This window comes from Pipra filicauda, unplaced genomic scaffold, assembly GCF_003945595.2.
Source record: "Pipra filicauda isolate LSUMZ 115617 unplaced genomic scaffold, ASM394559v2 scaffold57_size4234018_pilon, whole genome shotgun sequence".
In the NCBI taxonomy this organism is placed as follows: Eukaryota; Metazoa; Chordata; class Aves; order Passeriformes; family Pipridae; genus Pipra; species Pipra filicauda.
This window is the reverse complement of record NW_024104731.1, coordinates 2,310,008-2,331,759: the sequence shown is the minus strand read 5'-3', so window position 1 is coordinate 2,331,759 and position 21,752 is coordinate 2,310,008. Positions and strand designations below refer to the sequence as shown.

At 36.8% G+C, this 21,752-nt stretch overlaps 1 protein-coding gene across 39 annotated transcripts in view; it reads right to left on the bottom strand.

The window, feature by feature from the left end:
• RIMS2 (regulating synaptic membrane exocytosis 2) overlaps positions 1–21,752 on the bottom strand; it is a 458,893-nt gene that overhangs the window by 41,837 nt on the left and 395,304 nt on the right. For 26 of the 39 annotated variants that reach the window (XM_039387624.1, XM_039387618.1, XM_039387621.1 and 23 more), the window contains one exon: positions 14,330–14,571. The exons of 12 other annotated variants lie outside the window; for them this stretch is intronic. In XM_039387624.1, coding sequence (XP_039243558.1) covers positions 14,330–14,571 — 242 coding nt within the window. The remainder of the gene's footprint in view (positions 1–14,329; positions 14,572–21,752) is intronic. One more of the 39 variants, XM_039387635.1, reaches the window with a different exon arrangement.

The window sequence follows — 21,752 nt, the reverse complement described above, 5'->3', positions numbered from 1 at the left end:
TCATCACTGGTCTACTCTGGCCTCCAATCGGGAGGTCTGGAGACACACCATCTATAACGCTGCTGATGCTTTTGAGAAAGCACAGAGGATCACTCTCGAGGAGAAAAGACAACACAGAAAGAATCATGCCTTGCAGAATACACCACCTAAGGAGTCTTTCTGCTGTGCCTTTTGCAACCGGACGAGCCTGTCTCGTATTGGCCTTTTTAGCCACCAACGCACTTGTAACAAACATGGGTAGAGCCCTCCCCAAATCTTTGTTCGTGAAGCCCAGCCATGATATTATAATCATATATCTTCAACAGATGTGGATACTTCTCAAATACATATCTAAGTAATGCTTGCTTAATTTGAGACTGATGAATCTAAATTTTTTTCAAAGAATCACCACATTTTCTCTCTATCTTTCATTGCAAAATTAAGAGATACTTCAGAAAGGCATCTTAAGATGCATCTTAAGGGAACAGAAAAATCCAAATGAACTTTTAACTCAAAATAAAAGAGAATTTAACACAGATGGGTTTTTTTCCTTACTTTCTTCCGTGAAACTATAATCTCATTTCCTGTCCTCAACAAAGCAGTGATTTTACATTACTTTTTTTGTTTGTTAGAAACCACAACACTTTAAAAATATTAAATTTATTTTAATATTAATTTTTAATAATTAATATTAAAACAAACTGGTAATACACTAACAATAAATAATTACTGAGCTCAAACAGTAGCAGAAAGTTAATTAAGTCTTATGAGTAATAGGGAAGAAGAAAGCATGACACAGAAGAAAAGGGGTTGCTGTCTGAGTTGCTCATGTACTCTGCTTTCTCAGAAGGATTGCCCGAGTCACTCCAAGCAGTCCAATACAGTTCTCCTTCACAAAAGCTTTTCTGTTTTGCTATAATCTTCCCCAGCTGCTAGTCTTCCTCTAAATTCCTTGTTCCTGATTCCCACATTCTAATATGCAGCCAGACTCATGCTGTCATTTAGTCCCCTCCTGTGTGTGCCTACTTCTCCTTCTTTCACTGATATAATTGTTGAATTTCTCCATACTCCCCTCACCTCTTGACTCTTTCTCTCACATTAAAGTCTGACTTGCTGCTTCCTGCTGTGGTTCATCCTCACCAATCACTTCTGCTTTCAGGCTGCAGTTCATCTTTGTTGAAAGTCTTCTCAGCAGGTTGCCTGTTACCAGCCACAGACACTGAGCCCTTCAACCTGGATCTGTACACTTTTACTAGTTGGATATACCTCGTTACCTTCCTTTGATACCAGTATTATCCTATGATAGTAGTACCTTCCTTTCAGACTAATTTAAGACCCATGTCTTACAGAACTCTGTTTTCACAGAACAGTTGGTAGAACAGTTTCTTCTTAATATTTTTAATTATGAAGTCTTTTGTTTTCCTAGAATCTAGAAAATTCCTAGGAAGTCAATGGTTTCATGTTTACGTGCATGTCAAGGATACTTACTTTCAGTGAGATCCAAACTCTCTCTGTGCCGAAAACAAAAATAGCAACCAAATGTCTTCACGTCTCTGGTATTTAGACACTGGAGAGACATACCATAACTCAGGATGAGAGGTGGAGAAAAAGCAGGAACTGATGGGTTTAAGGTGGAACTGGAAAACACGGTTATCTCCACTAAAGGGAAGGAACTCAAATTAGCTAAAAAAGGCTAATTAGCAGCCTACAAAGTGTTTTCATATGAGAACAGAATTCTTGGTGATATGCCAAAAATTTAAGTGGAAAATAAGTTCAAGGATTTTAATGAGTTTTACCTGTGTAATCACTGACTGTGATTTCAGCCACTTCTATCCTCTCCACATATTTATATTTATTTATATTCATATATTTTATAAATATTTATATATATATTTATATTTACAGTTATATATACTTATGTGTATACATAGATTTATATTGAAAAGAAAATCATTAGGAAACGTGAAGCTATAAAACTCAGAATAACAATTGTGGAGATAGAGGCTGCAGTAGGATTTACATGCAGGTTAAGTATTATGAGCTCATTGCTCTGCTATGTGCCATATCCTCCTGAATTTAATTATCTTTGTGATCTACTCATTCAAATGTAGATAAAATTATCCAAGGCATTATAAACCAGCACGGAGTTATGGACAGTGCACACAGACAAAGAAATCCTCCATCATGGAGGGGTGACCGCAGGAAACTAATTTTCCCAGGCTATATTTATAGTACTAAAGTAACAGAGATCATGTGTTTTTTTTATTTCTCTCTAGAAATATAACCTGAAGTGATTGTAAAATTGAGAGCTTTAGAGGTCTTTCCAGAAGGAGACCTTCAGATTCCTTTCCATATATACTGCATATCTTCAAATGCCAGATGAGTATAGGATGGCATTAGGGTCAAATCAAATGACAAAAATTTTCTTTCTCAGTCCTGAAGAGCTGAGACTATGCAAACTGGACAAAACTGGCACATGTTTAGATTCATGTCCCCACTGAGAGGAGACAAGCATGGTTGGAAAAAGCCAAGATCCAGCTTGGACCATCTGAAAAATATAATTTCAAAATTGCAAAGAATCTTTTTCCCAGTGGGGTTCTGTTCAACAATTCCTATAATCTGCCAGCGCACTGCATGAAAGCACTTGTTTAAATGGAATAGCAAAAGGCATGCAAGTTAATGACTTCTACTGAGCACTGAGCACTTAGAGAGCTCTCCATAAGGAAGATGCTGAACTGATTGATCCTGGTATTTCCATGCAGCCTGACTCTGATGGGTACCTGCTTTGTGAGTACATTAACAGAACATGAGGAGTCTCTTAGCCTGCCCACTAGCTGAGAAGTGGTGCTTTTAGAGGTAACCCCTATGGCACTGTGGTCTTCAGCCACTGGGGAGCTGATAAGAACAGCACAGTTAACAGTTCTCTCCAGACTTTTATGTATTTCACATATTTAACTGCAAGCCATTTTCTAAGCTTTCTGGCATTTCTGTCCTTTTGCTGATGAAGACATGACTTTGGCTCTTGATAAGATAGTGAATTTAAAATACAAAGCATAGCAGTGGTACCAGTGACACAGCTGAAGGGTTTCTCTAGTTCTTGTCTACCAGTGAAACAAAGAGGACAAATCAACTGAGAAAGAGTGACAGAAAAAGGAAATATCTGGTAGCAACGAGAAGAGGTTCTTTGTCCTATTCAAGAAAAAGCACATTTTGGTGAAACACAGACAAGGCTTTTACTGGGCCTTCAAATTCAGTGGTATATTTCTGATATTATTGTATCATAGAATCTATGCTGTTTTTAAAAAACCTTGCTAAAACACATAATTAATAGATTTTAGAACATCTATGATACTGAGTTCCTATAGAAATCAGTTTTATTTTATGAGGTTTTACTATGTTATCTTTTCTACTTAATATAGTTGTTAAATATGACACTGCCTTAACACTGCAGGTGATATAAAACATACTGCATTAATTTTAATTTTTCAAAAATATTTTAGGTATTCACCTTATAAAAAAATAAGTAATGTTGATAACTATTAATTAATTTAGTTAATCACAGGAAAGCAATTTTTCCTTCACATTACAAATTTGTTCTTGACAGGTCTTACTGCAGGAAATAGTAACAAGAACAGTACTTATTACTGTGAATATTTTCAATTAAGTCTCAACGTGATTTCATAGACCAAGCTAAAAATAATTTCTGCTGGCACCAAAATCAAACCAGACAAGGGCAAGCCCAAAATATTATAGTACTATAGTGACAAAACTGAATAAGATCTGATTGTAACTTTTGGAGTAGAGATTTGATTAGTATCAGATAACATATATAGCTTAACATTTCATATTGTAATGAAATGATCATAACAGTAAAAAGACTCAATGTCACTTACACAAGCACTTGCAAGTATAGGAAAAACTAGAAGTAGATATAGATGTTAAGGAGACTATGTTTTGACTGCTTTACAAAAAAAAAAAGTGGGACTGCTAAAAATAGAACATGTTTATCTTATACAGATGCATAAAGAATCACACACAAATTGTGATCAGAAAAAATATTTTTTGCTTTTGTTACAGGATAATTCACCTTTTCCTAGAAACACACCATTACAAATCGTTGAGAACAACAATTTGAATGTTTTCTTTTTTCTGTGACATGTTCTCAATTAAATTTTTTTGCTTTTTAATAAACTCTCTAAGCAGGAAGAGAAAGTTTAAGTGAACTTACATATGCCTAACAGTATTAGAGAAAATCCTATCACTATGTTCAAGCAATACTCAAAAGGCAATAACAAAACCTGTGCTGACATTTCAGAAAATCTTGGAGGAATTCCTCAGTTGTAAACTACTAAAATATAAAATACAGTAGTAAAAATACACAGTTCACCACTGCATTCCTTGAGCTAGATTCTCATGTTTCCATTTAATTTAGATGCACTTGTGATGTCTTCAATCAATTGCCTCACTATCCATTGCCAAAGCATTTGGTAACTGAAAAATATAAGGATGTGTTTTACTTTATAGCATTAAAAAAAATAATAAAAATTTAACCTGTAGTTCTTCAATAGCATAGTTAAGAAGCACAATGTACATCCAGAAAGACAGAAAAAATAATTCCATAAATATCTTTTCTTTGTGCTAAAGCAGAAAACATGGTCTTGACAAGTTTTAGGCTTATATTCTGGCTCTTCATTGACTTCTGCTGGTCTCAGGTAAATTCTCTTTTCTGTTCTTCACTTATCCTCCCATGTATTTGTCTCACTTATACAGACCACAAAGGTCACATATAAATGGAAAATGGTTTAAAATTGGATACAAGTGCCTAAAATGCACAGGAATTTGGCATCTCATTCCAAAGTAATAAATCTGAAAAATCCTGCTCAGAGCCCCAGTGGTGCCTAAGTTCCTCAAATTCAGCATTTCTACCCTACTTTTCCCTCTAATTTTGATTCTGTGCGTGTTGAGAAGAAACTGACTTGCCAAAAGGGAGATGGCAGGGACCTATCCTCCACATCAGCATTCAAAAACCACTGGTCTGCACATTCTGCCTCAGGGACAAAGCTGGTAAGCTTTACAAACTGCAGCTGCAGAACTCAGCTCAAGAAATGTAATTTTGGCTACTGCTTTCTTTAATTACGTCTCTAGAGAAGCAGGAACCAAATGTCTTTGTCACACTGCAACCAAGAATATGTATCCATGACGGAGGGAGACCTGGGTTCAGAGCTCCTCCTTTGTTGAAGAGAAAAAATTATTTCCCACTTTCTTGGGGAGTACCTGGCACACACCATCTGGCATATACCTGATGTGCACTATTTTGCAAGTTATTGCTAGCACCCAAAAAAAGAAAAAAGAAGACCCAGCAGGACAAATAAAGCACTGATAAAAGAGCCCTGACTGTAGGCTATTGGTTAGGGTAATTTGATTGTGAGCAAAGGGTTCAGCTTACTGATCCAATGGTTACTTGTGCATTTTCTGGGAATCATCAATGGTACACTTACCTAACTTTAAATTACTCTGTTAATATAATTTCTCCTGTAAGAGTTTCTGTTAGAGTTTTCTGTTAGTGGCACATATCAGTTTTGGCTGATGGCATCATCACACTTATTCCATGGAAGACAAAAGCAGTCTAAACGGTCTGGAGATGCACTGGGAGTCATAGCCCAGTTTATTATAAGGGGACATCATCACAAAATGTCTGAAAGTATCAAGAGCTCCCACAACTGTGTTCTCAGTATCTGCATGATTTCCCACGAGCTGTATGTCCTGTGCAGTGTTTAAAAGCAGAAGTTCTGTAACTTTTACCTCCCCATTTTGTCCTACAGAGAGCACAGATTGCTCATGTTTGTAACACAGACACACAGCAGCCAGTGAAATGGGCAACAAGAGAGTGCACTAAAACTGAATTTTTAACACCACAACATCTGTGTAAGTTGCACACCAGTCGAGGCCAGAGAGTTGTTCTGAATTAGTCTGCCAGCATGCCTCTATTACCACCTTCTCTTTTGGGGCTATTTTCATGATTTTTTTACTTTCAGGCAATTTATAAATTCCCTTCTACCCTTAGAAAGAGAATTTGATTTATCAAAGTATTATTATTGGTATTACTGATAGCATGGGTAAAGACATAAATTCAATACTGAGATATGACTTGCTAAAAGATGTTTAATATTGCATTCCATCTAAGTAAAGAAACAGACAGGAAAGAAAGCCTGTCTATGAAATGTTAAATTAAAAAAAAGATGCAGCCCTAATGAATCTGTAAATAAAAATGTAATATTTATTTACTTTCTGGTGCTAAAATCATTCCTCTGATAACTGTCCAACAGCAAAGTACTACAACCCTCTTCCTGCTGGACTTTGGAGACCTAAAGTAAATATCCCTTCACAGCAAATTGTTATTCAGTGATGGTGGTTCACAGAGCAATGGGTAGATGAATATTATCCTTCTGGAACAATACAAACAGTAATCATTGAGGTGACTATGTAAGAAATTGACAACACTAGAAAAAATATTTAAACTGGAAAAAAAACCAACTGAACTTTCTTCCCTAAATTATAAACTGCAAAGATACACAGAACTGTAATTACGGGTAAGAACCGCACATATTTCAGGCAAATTAAACTGAATAATTGCCAGAGTGAAAGTATAAGGTTGCCCTATAAAGTTCTTTTCACTCTCAAGTTTCAGTAGTATAAAATCAGAGCCCTTTTTCACAGAACAATCAACAAGAAATCCACACATATTGTATCACGTGTTAACTGAAGGATTATAAAATCCCAAAAGGAGTTTTCAAATGGAAACCTTTTTAAGGAAAGCCTAAATTTTTCCTTATGTAACAACAGAAAAAAGAAATCATGTTTACTGTGAAAACAGAAATAAAACAGCTTTAAAGTTGTTTTTTTTTATGAGATGTATATTTTTTATTTTTTAGCGGGATCTTATGAGAATTCTTCTGCTCTCAATAAGAAAGATAGCTTAGCAGTATTCTTATCAAGAAAGATCACCCTACATTTCTCTCTCTATTTTTACCTCTAATTATGGAAAGAAAAAAAGTCTTGTGGAAGGTCAAGCTAAATGTTCTGATCTCACTTTGAGCTTTCTCCTTTTTCCCCTTATTAGTGGGATCAAGTAGTAATATAAGAAACTTTCTTTTTAAGGAAGGAAAATGATTTTTTGAAACATAAGTAAAGATTTTTAACATTATAAATGGTTACAGCCAGGGGGTTTAGTTTTACTTCTACCACAGGCAGATGGAAATCTTACAGGCGTATACCTCACTGAGATGATAACTGCATTACAGAGAGGAAATCTGATGAGTAATTTGTGACTGGGGCAGTATTGCTCGGTTGGTGTACATGATCTGCATATTTTGTCCCAAAATTAAGCCTTTTATTCTTACTCTCTAGTCTCACCACAGGACTTCTTTCTCATCTGCCTGGAATTTCCCCTTATGTATGGTGTAAGGGGTCACCTACACCTTGTGTGTGAGAAATGTCTTCCAGCGGACTTCTGTAAGATCACTGTCTGGAGTTCAGTTCTGGAGTCTCGGGTATATGTTTCTTTTCACTGCATCCATCTCTCACAAAATCTTTATGAACGTGTGAGGACTCAAATATATACCTACTTCCTCTACAGAAAATCTGTTGAGGAGAACTGCATAGATTTTGTACTGCCTTCTTCCCTAGTCTTTTCCTACATGTGGAGTAAAAAAATTTAAAAACAGAATGTAAGTATATTTAAAAGACTGTGTAGTCGATCTTTTCGGTCTGTAATTAGAGTCTATTTATTTATTAGCACACTCTTCAGAGTTTATTTAGTGAAAGCTGATTAATGCTCTTGGTAATGCATTCATTATAATGGTACTTTCTCTTCGGTAAAGTATTCAGGTCACAATTCTCAACTAATGAGTAGGAGAAATTTGCCTTAATCTCTTGTCAACTGCTAATCCTATATTTCTATCAATGTAATATGTGTTGATTTTGAAAATAAATCAGATTACACATCAAGAATACTGACACAAGTATAATACTACACATTAAAGCAATCTATTAACAGTAGCAGTCTGTCTCTGGAATAGGAGAGGAGATAAAACCACAAACAAAAGGCTTGCTTCCAATCACCTGAATTATATATATGATTTTAAAAAAAAATAAAATACAGGCCAAATTAAAAGTAGTGAATGATAATTTCAGTTGCCATTTTGCCCATATAAATTAATTCTAGGAATAGAAAATAGCAATGTCTATTATTTAAACAAATACACTTTTAGTTCAGTAAGTTGTTTACTTACTATATTCTGTCTCATTTTAGACAATGAAAGACAATAATTGTAGTTTCTCCTTTAGTTACCACCATTTAAAGTGACTAATCATCCTCTTTTTAATGGGAACCATATTAACTGTATGTGTGGTAGAAGACTGTTTTTATATAAATCACATTTTGAATTGAGAAGTGTGAAATTCCATACCAGACCAAGTCTAATGTTCCCAATAGATTCCCTTCAATTATTCCATAAATTGAGGAAATTGCTCTATAGGCTACATCGTTGGTTCATGACAGACATAACTGAGACTGTTATGAATACAGCACTTTAGACAGCAGTTTCAATACCCTACAAACCATATAGAATCCAAAATCTGGCTTTTAACACAGAAAGAAAACAAAATCTCAAGGTTTTTGCTCTGAGAGACCTAATTCTCTTACATTTTTTCTAAGAAAAATGTACCCATGAAATATCAAGATTTCAAAATACTTTAACCTTGTTTCACTGGGGTCACCCTTTGGACCTCTACAAAATTTGTTAAAATGGAAGTGCCTCTTTATAATGAACACTATTTAATTATCTCAAGGCCAATCATCATTATGTTGGCACTGAATCAACTGGTTTTTGTACTTTTTTCTACAGAGAACTATAACTTCAAGAATATATGTTGTAGCTTAACCCCAGCAAAATTATACAGGATGTCAAGAAAGCTTGTAACACTGTCTCAAAATTCCACTTTCACAGCCCTATAACTTCATGCCACATATGGCATCTTAAAAAGAGGACTTAGCTTACAAGGAGCAACATGTTGCCATAGAGAAACCCCAGTTCAGGCAGCTTCAGTTGCCCCCCAGCAACATCTGCTACATGTGCATGTGGAGGGTCCTCTGGAACACAGCACCTTGGAGCAAAGCTCTACAGAGACACACAAGGGCATTTATTTCTGAACAAACACATGGTTACACCCCTCTGCAGGCATTACTGCACTGATCACTCTCAAGTCATGCTGTTACATGCTTTTTGTCATTTCTTTTAAAAGATTTCATCTATTGTGATCATATACCCAAAGACATCGTGGGACTTAGTCTCCAAGAGTACACTGGACCCTGTACCTGTGACCGAATATGTGTACACCCGGGAAGTGTTTTAGTATGTATGATCCATGGAATGCTCCAGATTCTGAAAACATAAATTAAAGTGTTTAGGCTTTTGGATATAATCAGTCTACAAACATAATAGGTCTTGAATAACTAAAGAAAACACAAAACATTTTCCCAGCTAAAGGAGAAATGTCAGCTAAATAAAGGAAGTCAAGACACCCAGGTATCTGCCTGCCAGAGACAGCGCATGGAAGTTGAAACGGATGTCTAAGACTATATAATCAGAAGAGGGCAAGGATTTTACTCATTAATGAAATATAACTGAGAATTACAGATCTGCACCTTTGTGGAAGCCCAATCATCAGTTTCCTCAGGGCTGTCCAGCAGGAAAATGATTGCATTCCAGGTATGAATAGCTAAGCCAACACCGTTAAGATTTGCATATTGTATTCTATTTTCCTCTGCAAAGAAAGCCATCTTTTCCACTAGAAAGAATGTCTGTGGAATCAGAACCTGAAGGTTACAACACAAACTCAAAACCTAGAAACTCCTAGTTTCTAGGAATGACTGCTTGACTCAAGAGTAGGGAGCATTCCTTTAGCTGTTTTTTGTGGGACTGAAAAGGTACAAGAAACAGAAGTAAAATAAATTCTAGTTGGTCGTGCTACTCTATTCTGCCGTGTCTTGTCTTTTACTGAAGTCTTAAGTAAAAGCTACCTTAAGTAAAACTACTTTTGTGTCATCCAACCATTAGTTTGATTCTAAGATTAAAGAATTTCTATGCTCTCTTTTTTAAATTGCTTTGAAATAAGCCAAGTCAGTTCACAAAATACTGATACTGTATATTCTCACACTTAAAATTTTCATTAAATCAAATAATATGAACAAAATATTACAGCACTGATACACATCCTTAAATGGAGCATGAACTTTTGAAAAAATAAACTGCAACTCTCTTTCAAGCCCAAATGGATATCAGAGAATGAGTCTCCATCTATTTTATTCAAGTTTTCTGCATTCCAATGCTCTTAAGACTGACATACTTTCTGCTCCTTCTTATCCCATGACAGTAGTGATCCAAAGAGCACCACTGAAGGTCTTCTCATGTAATGGATATGAAAGCACACTTGGATTTCCTTGCTATGACAATTTGAAAAGATCAGTTCCTACTGCCCCTGTGGAGATCAGATCTTTTCAACTTCTTGAATTGCTATTTTAATCTCATTTTTCTAATTTTTTTTTTTTTTAATCTCCATTACCCTTTATGGGTTTGGTCAGCAGAGTTACCATATTAGCAATTTCTAGGCATTTGAGACTGTAAATGTCTGAGGAGAAAAGAGAATTGCTTATTCAGATTTTTGTCAAATTTCATGTTCTCTCTCTGGATAGAATATACACTATATATGTTCTGCAGAACATACACTAGCCACAGTTGAATGAAATCTAAACCCTGTTGTTAGGTAACAAATATTACGATGATGATTCTGTGATTATCATTATTTTACAATTACTCATTTTGCTGCCACCTATAACAAGAAATCAACATACCCTTTACCCATAAAACAAGTGTTCCTACCTGAATATACTAAAAGAATTACAGATCAGAATAAAAAATGCATTGTCGTATGTATTTTGAGTGTCAATTTCTTAATACTATGACAAATAACAAGTATTATATTAAAATAATTTGAAAGGACATTAAAAATGGACCTTTTAAGGCATGTACTGTAAGTCTGACACACAGTCCTGAAAACAGTTATGGTGCCCTACTTTCAAAAACCTTCTGGAATAGCTTTAGTTATAAAATATGAATGAAGAAAAGCACCGAAATAAAACTATACTTTACAAAACACTTTTAAAAATCGTCAGAGATACAGATAGGCATTTCTTCACTGACTTCCATATGAGCACACAGTTTATAAAAGCCTAATTGCTATAAATATGATCACAACTTTCTATAGAAGTAGTATTATCTTCTGGTATCAGTATGCTTTTTCAAACCTGATATGTAAGGAGATACTTAGCCGATCCATTGAATGATGTAATTTCTTCAGAAACTAACTAAAACCCTAAGAAACTACTTAGATCCCATTTCTACATGGGACCACTGCCATCTGAGTATCCCCTGCCTCTCAGTTCCAGAAAACTGTACTTACAGGACATCTACAGAACATTAGTGTTTTGATCCCAGCTTGTACCAATACATGATTTCTTGTGCAGTCCAAAAATAGGAACATGACGAGACAAACCAGAGAAATTTATAAATTCACTAAATACATTAAAAAAAGTGCAAGTTTTAGTCTTCTGGCATTAGTGCACAGCACTTGTGTCCAACATTTTCTTTAAGACGTACCAATGGATAGAAACAGAATGGTTTGGGTTGGAAGAGACCTTAATGACCATTTAGTTCCAACTGCCCTGCTGTGGGCAGGGACACCTTCCACTAGATCAGGTTGCTCAAAAACCCATCCCACCTGACCTGTAACACTTCCAGGGATGGAGTATCCACAACTTCACTGGGAAGCCTGTTCTGGTGTCTCACCATTCTCATTGAGAAGGAAACTTAAGACATGCAAGACATTTCTTCCTAGCAGGACCTCGCCCTCATCCACCCAAAAGGCCATCACCTTGTGTCACCAGAGCCACAGTACTATACATACACCACATCCAGGGGCTGACATGTGGCCACAAGCTTGCTTACCATATGATCAGTGCACTTGCATGATCCAGCTGTTTAGACGATGCATGTGCCTGTCCTGTTAGGTGCAGCCACATGTGGCCACCAAAAAAGGTCCCTAAAGGGTGCTGTCAAACAGGGCAGCAGGAGCTGGTGTGCAGTAACAGCTCTGCAAAACAACCCATATCCCCATATCCAACCAACACACGAGGGGCCTTTTCAGAAGACAGCAGCAGGAGGTGCACTGGCTGCTCTTATTGGGGTCAGGCACAGGTAAACCCTGAGCACAGACCTCTCTCACGGAGCAGAGGGAGCAGAGACACCCACCAGAGCCATGCAGGCTTCCCTGTTTTCTGCTGCTTTTCCAATAGCACTAAAATACACCTCCTTGTTCAACAGTTTTTCAGAACACCCTATTGACAGTCAATGGGTCAAAAGACCTTGAGTACTTTTGAAAAAATTATATTTTACATTTTTCCCTGACAAGCATCTAATCAGTTGTTGGGCAACTGATTAGATATAACAGAGAGAAAAACTTCAGATTGAAACTACCAAATAACTAAGACAGCATGATATTTAAATCAAATCTAGGCCAGCCACACAATATAGATTCTCTCTAGTGCTGAGACATCCTTGAACATTGTACAAAGAGCTGCCATCCTTCATTTAATAGTTTTTATATTATGAGAGACCAGATTAGATCAGTAATGTAGTGTATTGTATTGGACTTTATAATCAAATATATCAATACAGTTACATAGCTCTATACTAAAACAAGAGTAAAATTTAGATTTCCAAGTAAGCAAGTGGTTAATTTTTTTTTTGCCCAACTAGACACTTCCCAGATTTGTCTAAAGGTGACTTCATCTTTTGTCTGTCATTCATTCCAACTCAGCAAAAATAGAAATGTACATGAAACTGCCATTTCCATAATCTGCAAGTGAGCTGGTAAAACACAAGACTGCTGCAAAGACTTGCCTACTGATGGAGCCATCAGTGTCTGCATGATATTCAGAGACATTCTTTCCCCACTTTTTCATTCCTTTGTCTCATATCGCATTCAAGTCACACACTCAAGCTCCCTGCTCTCTTCTGGTACTCCTCCCTCTTCTGCACTGTTTGTTATCCCTCTTCTTTTCCTTTCTTTTTAAGTTCTACTTTTTCCAGGTACTTTAAATCCCACTCCTACAAAAGTTTACGTTAAAAATTTGACACAGTTTCTGATAGTACAAATCACTGTTTCACTCTATTTAGTTGTACATTAAAACTCTCATCACTTTGGTTTCATGATACAAACTGCAAACTTGGAGGAGAACTGAAAAATCTCTTATCCATGTTTGAGTGGTGGTTAGCACAATGGAGATCTTAGATGGGACCTCACACAGCTGGACACTGTAAACTTACGTTGAACCATATGATAAAATTGCAACAGTTTTACTTAAATACTGAACATACAATATATCTTATGTATATACTTTGAAATATATAATATATATGCATAACTATATAAATTGCTTAAGCACTTTCTATACACGTTATTCAAATAAAAGTAACATTTTTCTATGTAAAATACACTTGTCCTATACCGCTTCCTTAATTGACAATGAGAGCTTTTCAGAGTGTATTATATGGATTTTCCTCAAAATAGGAAGAAATAGAAAAAGTGTGTAAGATTTTAAATGCTTTAGGCATCAAAGCAGAAAAACTCTCCATTTTCCTAGGTAGAATATTTCTATGTCAAATTTGAATTGAGATAAACAGAAATGAGAAAAATTTATACTGACGGTGAAAACACTTGTAAGCTGAAAAGAAATGAATTAAAAAGCAATAAAACAGTTTTACTAAAGTAATAAAACATATCATTTTGTTCAGAAAAATTGTTTTGTTTTAAAAAAAGATTGCATGTTCAAATATGAAAAAAACTCCTGTTGAAATATGCAAACATTATGTGTGACAAAAGCAAAGGCATTTTGCAACATTTCAGTGCCCCTTGACAAACTGCTGTAAGGACTTCCCCAAACAGAAGTACAGCTCATGTTGGTTCCTGAGAAGCAAGGAATTAGTGCATTAGTCGGTTCCAGCAAACAGAAAATAAAAGCTTCAGTCCAACCTGAAAAGGATGTTTGCTAAAAAAAAATTAATGTTTAGCAAATGCCCAGAGAAAAAAGATGTTTGACCATTTTCTTCATTCCATAGAACACTGTTGATTAGGCAACTTCAACAGGATCTCCAAATGATTAAACTGTAATACACAAATATTATGTACATTTAAATGGTAATGTGAGAGAGAAAATCAATCTAGTTCCTACCAGTTTGGCTGAGCTGTGATGTGCTGCGACTTTTTCTTGAGAGACCCACTATGGCGACCATCTTCGCGCCGATGCTGGACCGTCTCTTTTTGCTGCCGCCACCAACAGTGCCCACTGCTGTGTCAGACTGGCTGCCATCGTTCTTCTCCAGCGTGTACATGTCCCCGCTGATGCTGGTGCTCTTAGTCATGTTCTTTCCTGAGACGCCCATCTGTCTGCTTTGCATTTTGGATGTAAAGACACTGTCAGCCAGTAGATGGATAAACAGTGCAGACAAAGAGTAAAAAGGGGAAGACAGAAAAGGACAGGTTTCAGATGGAAGGTTCTGGGAGACTAGAGGGTAAAAGCAGCTAATCACACAGGTGGAGTTTGGTTTTGAGAGGTAAAAAGGAGCGACTTTAATTCTAGGTTCTTGTTTGGTCTACTGTAAAAATACTTGACTCATCAAAATTGTGTTTTAAATAACAAGCTCTTATTTACTGATGACTTAAAATATATTACCAGCAAAAGTATATCAAAGAATTAATGTATCCGTATATCATATAACCATTTTTTGTTTGGGAAATTCAAGTTCTGCAGTCAGTGCTCTGCCTCTCTTCTTCTCACATATATATACAAAAATGACCTCTAGGAAACAGACACTTGATTCATTACTGAGTGGAAAAGGATATCAGTCTGAAGGCTAGTTTTGGTTTCCAAACATGCAGACATTTCAAGGATGTTTTCAGTAAGTTTTTAGTAATCTGGTTTATCTCAGTCATCATACAGTAATGAACACTAATAGGTTTTTTGCTCCCTCTCTTCATCAACAAACACAGCTCTTAGATATGTATTTCATACAACACTTGGCTGCTATGTGATATAGATCACCACTACTGATAAAATAGAATTTAATTCTAATATACCTTTTGTACTCATTTACAGACTGTTTTTACATGCTCTATGTGGCTGCATCTAAATTATCTGCTGTAGCATTTCACAAGTCCCACAGGGATCTGATCTACTAGTGGACCGGGCTAAGGGACTTTTCCCTTCCACGGAAGTGGCAATCTACACTGATGACAGCAGTACTTATCCACATTTTGCCCTGACATCTAACTGGTAGGTGTCTGGACAAATATCCAGAACTGGAAACTCTGGAGTACATGTGGGCCTGAGAATAGGCCATTCTCTCTCCACAGAGAGTGCATTTCACTACAAAGTCCCCATGAGATGCAATTTTAAACAATCCACAAAACAGTGGAGTACTTTTGGAAACCAGGGGAAATTAAATCACCAGTATGTAAAGGCTAAAAAAAAATAGTTTTGCTCTTTAAACAGATTTTCAAATACGTGCAGAGGCTGTTCTTAGAGTTTTACTGCTCAGAAAGTGGCTGTAGAGTAAATTTTAGTGGGTATAGCCTCACTCCTTTTTTCTTACCTGTAATGCCTGAATCTATTTCAAAAACTGAAGGTTTTATTGCTTCTTTATGAATTTTTTGCAACATGTATTCTGTCAATATCTTATCTATGGAATTAATGCAGTGCCCTCAAAAGCAAAAGAATCACTGGGTCTCTTCCCACAGATTCAAGGGAATTTGGGATGAGGCAACTCTTTAATATACCTGAGAGGTACCCAGACAGTGCTCCTCTGCTCTTTGGTTGACAGCTGCATGTGCATGAAGGCACAAAATGCTTGTAGTTTAGCCACAACTCAGTGGGAAAGCAAAGAGCTAGTTCGTAGAAGAAGTAGACCTCTGTCATCAAGTGAAAAAAATGCTGAGTGTCCTTCTCAGGGAAGTTACAAGGGAAAATATGAATGAGAGTTTGGATCAACAGATAGAGAAGCACAAAACAAAGCTGCGAGAGAGCCGTAGTGGCCTTGCCTGGACAGACAATAACAAAAGACTGGAACACAGTGGTAACCTGAAATCATTTTTCTTACCCTTTTTTAGCTCTCTTTGTTGTTATATTAGTACACACTGACTCTCATTGGCATATTTATAACCAAGGAAGGAGTATGATAGGATGTGGGTAAAGAAGAAGGCAAGGAAGACACTAGAAGAGGAATTGTATTTCTGTGTCTTTTCAGTACTACGATAACTTACTTCTCAGATGGTAACATCACATGCTGTACTTTTTATCAAATAAAACCTTAGGGATTGATTCACAAAAATCACACAGAATGACACAGAAAATAGTTCTCAGTTTTAACACTACCTTGCATATAAAAAATACTAGAGGTTTAGAAACCTGGGAAGAGCTAGTATCTTCAACTTTATCTTGAGCAAAATTCTAATAAGAATCAGAAAATTAGAGCCCCTTATCCAGTAATGCTTTTTTTAACCCAAGTTCTCAAAGGAAATATGATTAACATGACTGCGTTTTTAGTCAGGTCTCTCTCTTTTCAACATTTTTTAAAATCCTTTCAAATTAGACAGAGCAGTAGAAAACTAAAGCTGTTTAGTTTTAAAACTGTTTTGAAAACAGACTCCTGGAAAGAGATCTTATAAATACCTCTTTGGGGAAAGATTGCAGTATAAGTCATTATTGAATCTCTGTTATTTTATGTAGCACCTCATTCACATGCACAGGCTGATGAAGGAAATAACTTTTTTACTGCTTGCAGAACAACCTATTTCTATGATCCAATTTTCAAAAATAATACCCAGAAAATCAGTGGATTCCTTCCATATGGAAAGTAGTAATCAATGCATTCTTTTGTAAATGATATTAACATTCAAGAAATGTCTTATAGCAAAGGAAAAAATATTCTGCTGACTCATACAAAAGTTACACTGAGGAGGAATTTACCATTTCCTGAGTCTAATGTGCCTTTGAGGTGCTTTGTGTGCCCTTTCCAAGATGTGTAATTGTATTTAAGTGGAATGGATTACAATAATTACCCTTATTAGAGAAATCAATATATTTAAAGAGGTTGGCATGCAAAGTTGCTATAATCTCACTATGCAGTTAGCTATGAAAGTACTGTGAATTTCAAAAATTTGCTCCTTCACTGCTAAAGGTTTCTGTATCACAAAATGAAGTTTTACGGTGTACACCTGCCAGCAATGACATAGACTTCATTCAGACACCTTCTCTCAACCAACTGAGAAAAGTAGGAAAGGGAATTCAAGTGAGAAAAAAGGGATTTATATTTAGATTTATGTGAAAATGCCAAATACTAGTATAAATGGCTAATACTGAAAGTTCATTCACAAACTTCTATTTTTTTCCCCCAGTAGAGTTCTAAAACTATTTGCTATATTTAAAGGTTTGGGGGGGTTTTCCCCTACTTTAAAAGCAACAGAGAAGACATCTTTGTTACAGTCCCAACTAGCAAACAACTCCTGGAGAAAACCATCACATAGCAGTGGCTTAGTTTTTTCTCAATTCCTCTTGCAACAAAAAAGCTTTGAGAAATAAGCACAAGGAGACTTCTGAGTTTATTATAGTTCCTCATAATAAACCTACAGTGGTCATGAGCACTTCCTTCACCAACACTCTGAACCCTTTCTGGCCATCCAAACCCTAATTCACTAATTATTTTTGGTAGATACTTGATAGATGCTTGATATTCTCACCAGTAGAAGCCATCCTTCTAACCAGGCTGCTTTTTGACAGTGCCAGAAATGGATAATTGTCAGAAAAACTGGGTGTTGTATGTCATGTTTGGTTCCTTTCTGAGGTAACAGAAAGTTGGACTTCAGAGCAAAATTTAGAGAGTAAATCATACAACCTTTTCTCTTAACAGGAAACAGAAATTACTGGAAGTTTTCTTTACATGTACATATATAGAAACAATCACACACATATCCAGTTCAACAATATTTTAAAACTGACATTAAATAAAAGAAATTTATGAGATTGTATGAGTCAAGGAATAGATGTGCACTAAAAACAGGGTTTTCAAGGTGCCTTGTAAGATATTAATCTTAAAAATATCCTCATCAAAAAGAACATGCAGCCAGATGGGAGGAAGGGGGGAATAAAATAATTAACTATCTCAGTCCAAATAACATGTGCATAGTGGCATGATAATACCATTATTAGAACCAAAACAAAACCAAAATCGTCACACAACCCCAGTTGTGTGGCAGCCCACAGCCTATAGCAATAGCAGAGTGAAGATGGCAGCCAGGCTATTGACTTTGGTTTGACCAACCAATGAACAAGGGAGGGGCGATGGGCAAAGCTCACAGGGCAGCATTGCTTCCTGCATTGTCTGTAAATCCAGGGAACCACTTGAGGACAGCAAGAGCTGCAGACAGGTCTCTGGTTAAGCATCTGGTGAGTTTCTTCAACTCTCCAGGGAACAGTGAAAAAGGAAGGATTACTCTACTCTGTCTTCCACTCCAATCACTTCCTTTTCTAGTTTTTCTCAGTTGTGAGAAGTAACTTTGCACAGCCTGCCAAAAATACAGCATTCCTATGTAGTGTTTCCACAAACAAGCAGGAGGAGTACTCAAATGCAAGTTAAATGACTAACAAGTGTAATACAAACCCTGAAATCTGATCATCAATTAAAATAGTCTACTTAAAGCAAACTTAAGACAGATGTTAAGTATTTTTATATTTTCCAAAGTGACAATTATTCCAGATAGTCAGTGTTCAGCTGAGCATTTCATCTTCCTATGTATTTTACAGTATATTTTTAAAATTTAACTGTTTATAGTCACCTACACTATGGATAAATTTTAGAGGAATACATTCTCAAAGCTAAAGCAGAAAGTTCTTAAAAAAAAACCAAACTAGAGAAAAATAAGACATTAGAAAACAAATTACAGTAAGACATCTATATAAATTTGTAATTTAAAGCCAACAGTGGAGTATGACAGCCCTAACCACTAGATAACATTCATAAAAATATATACTAGACAACTGAGGGCAGTCAGACTGATGGATACCTATGACATTAAAGGTATTCTAAGTAAGTTTGCTGATGATACTAAACTGGGAGGAACCGTTGACTCCCTCAGAGGCAGAAAGGCCCTGCAGAGGGACCTCAATAAATCAGAGGGCTGGACAATCACCAACCATATGAAGTTTAAAAAAGACAAGTGCCTGATTCTGCACCTGGGACGGAGGATGTAGGTACAGACTGGGGAACAAGAGGCTGGAGAGCAGTGCTGTAGAAAGGGACCTGAGGGTCTTTTTGGCAGGTTGAATATGAATCAGCAGTGCCCTGGCAGCCAGGAGGGCCAATCATGTCCTGGGGGGGGCATCAGGTAAAGCATCGCCAGCCAGTGGAGGGAGGGGATTGTCCTGCTCTGCTCTGCACTGCTGGGATCTCACTTCAAGTCCTATGTGCAGTTTTGGGCACCACAATATAAAACAGATATAAAGTTATTAGAAAGCATTCAAAGGAGGGCTACAAAGATGGTAAAGGGTCTAGAGGGGAAGTCATACAAGGGGTGGCTGAGGTCAGTTGGCTTGTTCAGCCTGGAGGAGACTGTGGGGAGACATCACAGTGGTGTACAGCTTCATCATGAGGGGAAGTGGAGGGGCAGGCATTGATTTCTTCTCTGTGATGACCAGTGATGGGACCCAAGGGAATGGCATGAAGTTATATCAGGAGACGTTTAGGTTGGGTATTAGGAAAAGGTGCTTCACCCAGAGGGTGGTTGAGCACTGGAACAGGCTCCCCAGGGAAGTGGTCACATTATCAAACCTGCCAGCATTCAAGAAGCATCTGGACAATGCTCTCAGGCACATGGTGTGACTCTTTGGGCTGTCCTGGGCAGGGCCAGGAGTTGGACTATGATGATCCTTGTAAGTCCCTTCAAACTCAGGAAATTCTCTGATTCTGCGAAATTTAACATGGTCCTTGCAGTCGTTGAAGATTCCTGTGCCACAACTATAGCAGTTAATAAAATGGCTTAGGCCTGTTGTCTAACCTTGACAGCCTGTGTACACACAGCTAGCTTACATTCTTTGCCAAACAGTGTTTTCTCAGGCATCCTGACAAGAGGAAACTGACCCTGAGCCATGCTATCTCTTGAATTGTCCCTGAACTGAATCAGAGGCACCTTATCAGTATGTCCAGCACAAAGCCATGCCAAAGAGAACACAAGCTGTTTAAACAATGTGTCCTGGCCCTGTATAGCTCACCGGTGTAGACTTAACCTTAACTTAATCTTAAATTCCTTGATGATACTACAAATTCAGATTGTTTTCAAATTCTGATATTCAATGGGCTAATTAGCTTTTTCTGAATGATTTTAAAGAAAAACAGTAAGCAACTGCAAAACTGCTATTCATACATGGCCTTCTAGAAATGCAATGTTAAGTTTCTGGATTTCAAAAGGCATTAATCTTCAAGATCTCTTTGCAGAGACTTACCTGTTTTCAAACCAGAGTGTAATTACTCTACGGAAAAAAAGGAGTTTCAAAGTTTTCCAGACTCCTACTACAGCAGATAATCAGAAACTATCATGTTTTTCTCCCCAGTTTGTTAATATTTGTATTGAATTACAAAAAGATTACAAAAAAGTGCCTGGGGAAATCCTCATAGAAGAGAAGCAGAGAAGAAGGTTTCACAAGAAGACCTTTGCTTTTGATTTAGTCTTGGTATCTCCTGTTTTAGGCAGACCATTTTCTTTATATCTGACTAAGAAGGAAAGGAATTGTTTGTGAGGTTTGGGTTAAGGAGAGAAAAGATTTCACAGTGCAAAAGGATCCTGCCCTAAAGGCAGAAAAACTGATTTGAAGGCACTTTATATGTAACAGTATATGATTTTAAATCTTGTAAGATGGACTGTACTGTGGGCAAATGCGTCAGATCATAGGTAAATAGATTACAGATGAACACTTGTTTTAGTCAACATTTTTTGATGTTAGGTATTAAAGAACAAGTCAGAAACTTCATCCACTCTCACAGTTTCTGATGGACTTGAAAGTGTTTCATAATCTTAAAAGAAAATTCTAATTTTAGAACTAATTGATAATATTGTTGGCTGTTATATTTTCCATGAAGCAGGTGCAGACACAATAAATCCTCACTGTTTCATATGTACCAAATGGAAAGTCTCGTCCTGTTGCCATAGTTAAAAACCTGCAGTCTCTGGCTGCAATTTTTGAATTAGTTGCGAAGTTGGAAGGCATCTTGGTCAGATTCTTGTCTACAGAAACAGAAATCTTTTATAGAAAGTGGTTGTTTAGTACAGCAAGTGCCAAATTTCCTCAGAAATCTTTTGTTTAGGCCAAAAAAACAAAAATAAAACCCAAAACAACACAAACTAAAAAAACACACTGGCACCCGGGAGTCCTTATGCTTTATCATGCCTTTTGAGATTTACAATATGTGGCAAACTAACCAGAAGGGGGATGGAGGGACTAAAGACAATGACCCCTCTGGAAGCTCTTACTGCTATAAAAAGCAATTATGAAGTCCCACAGGTTAAAGAACCTCATTAAGATTTTTGCAGGCATCCTATGTTGTTGC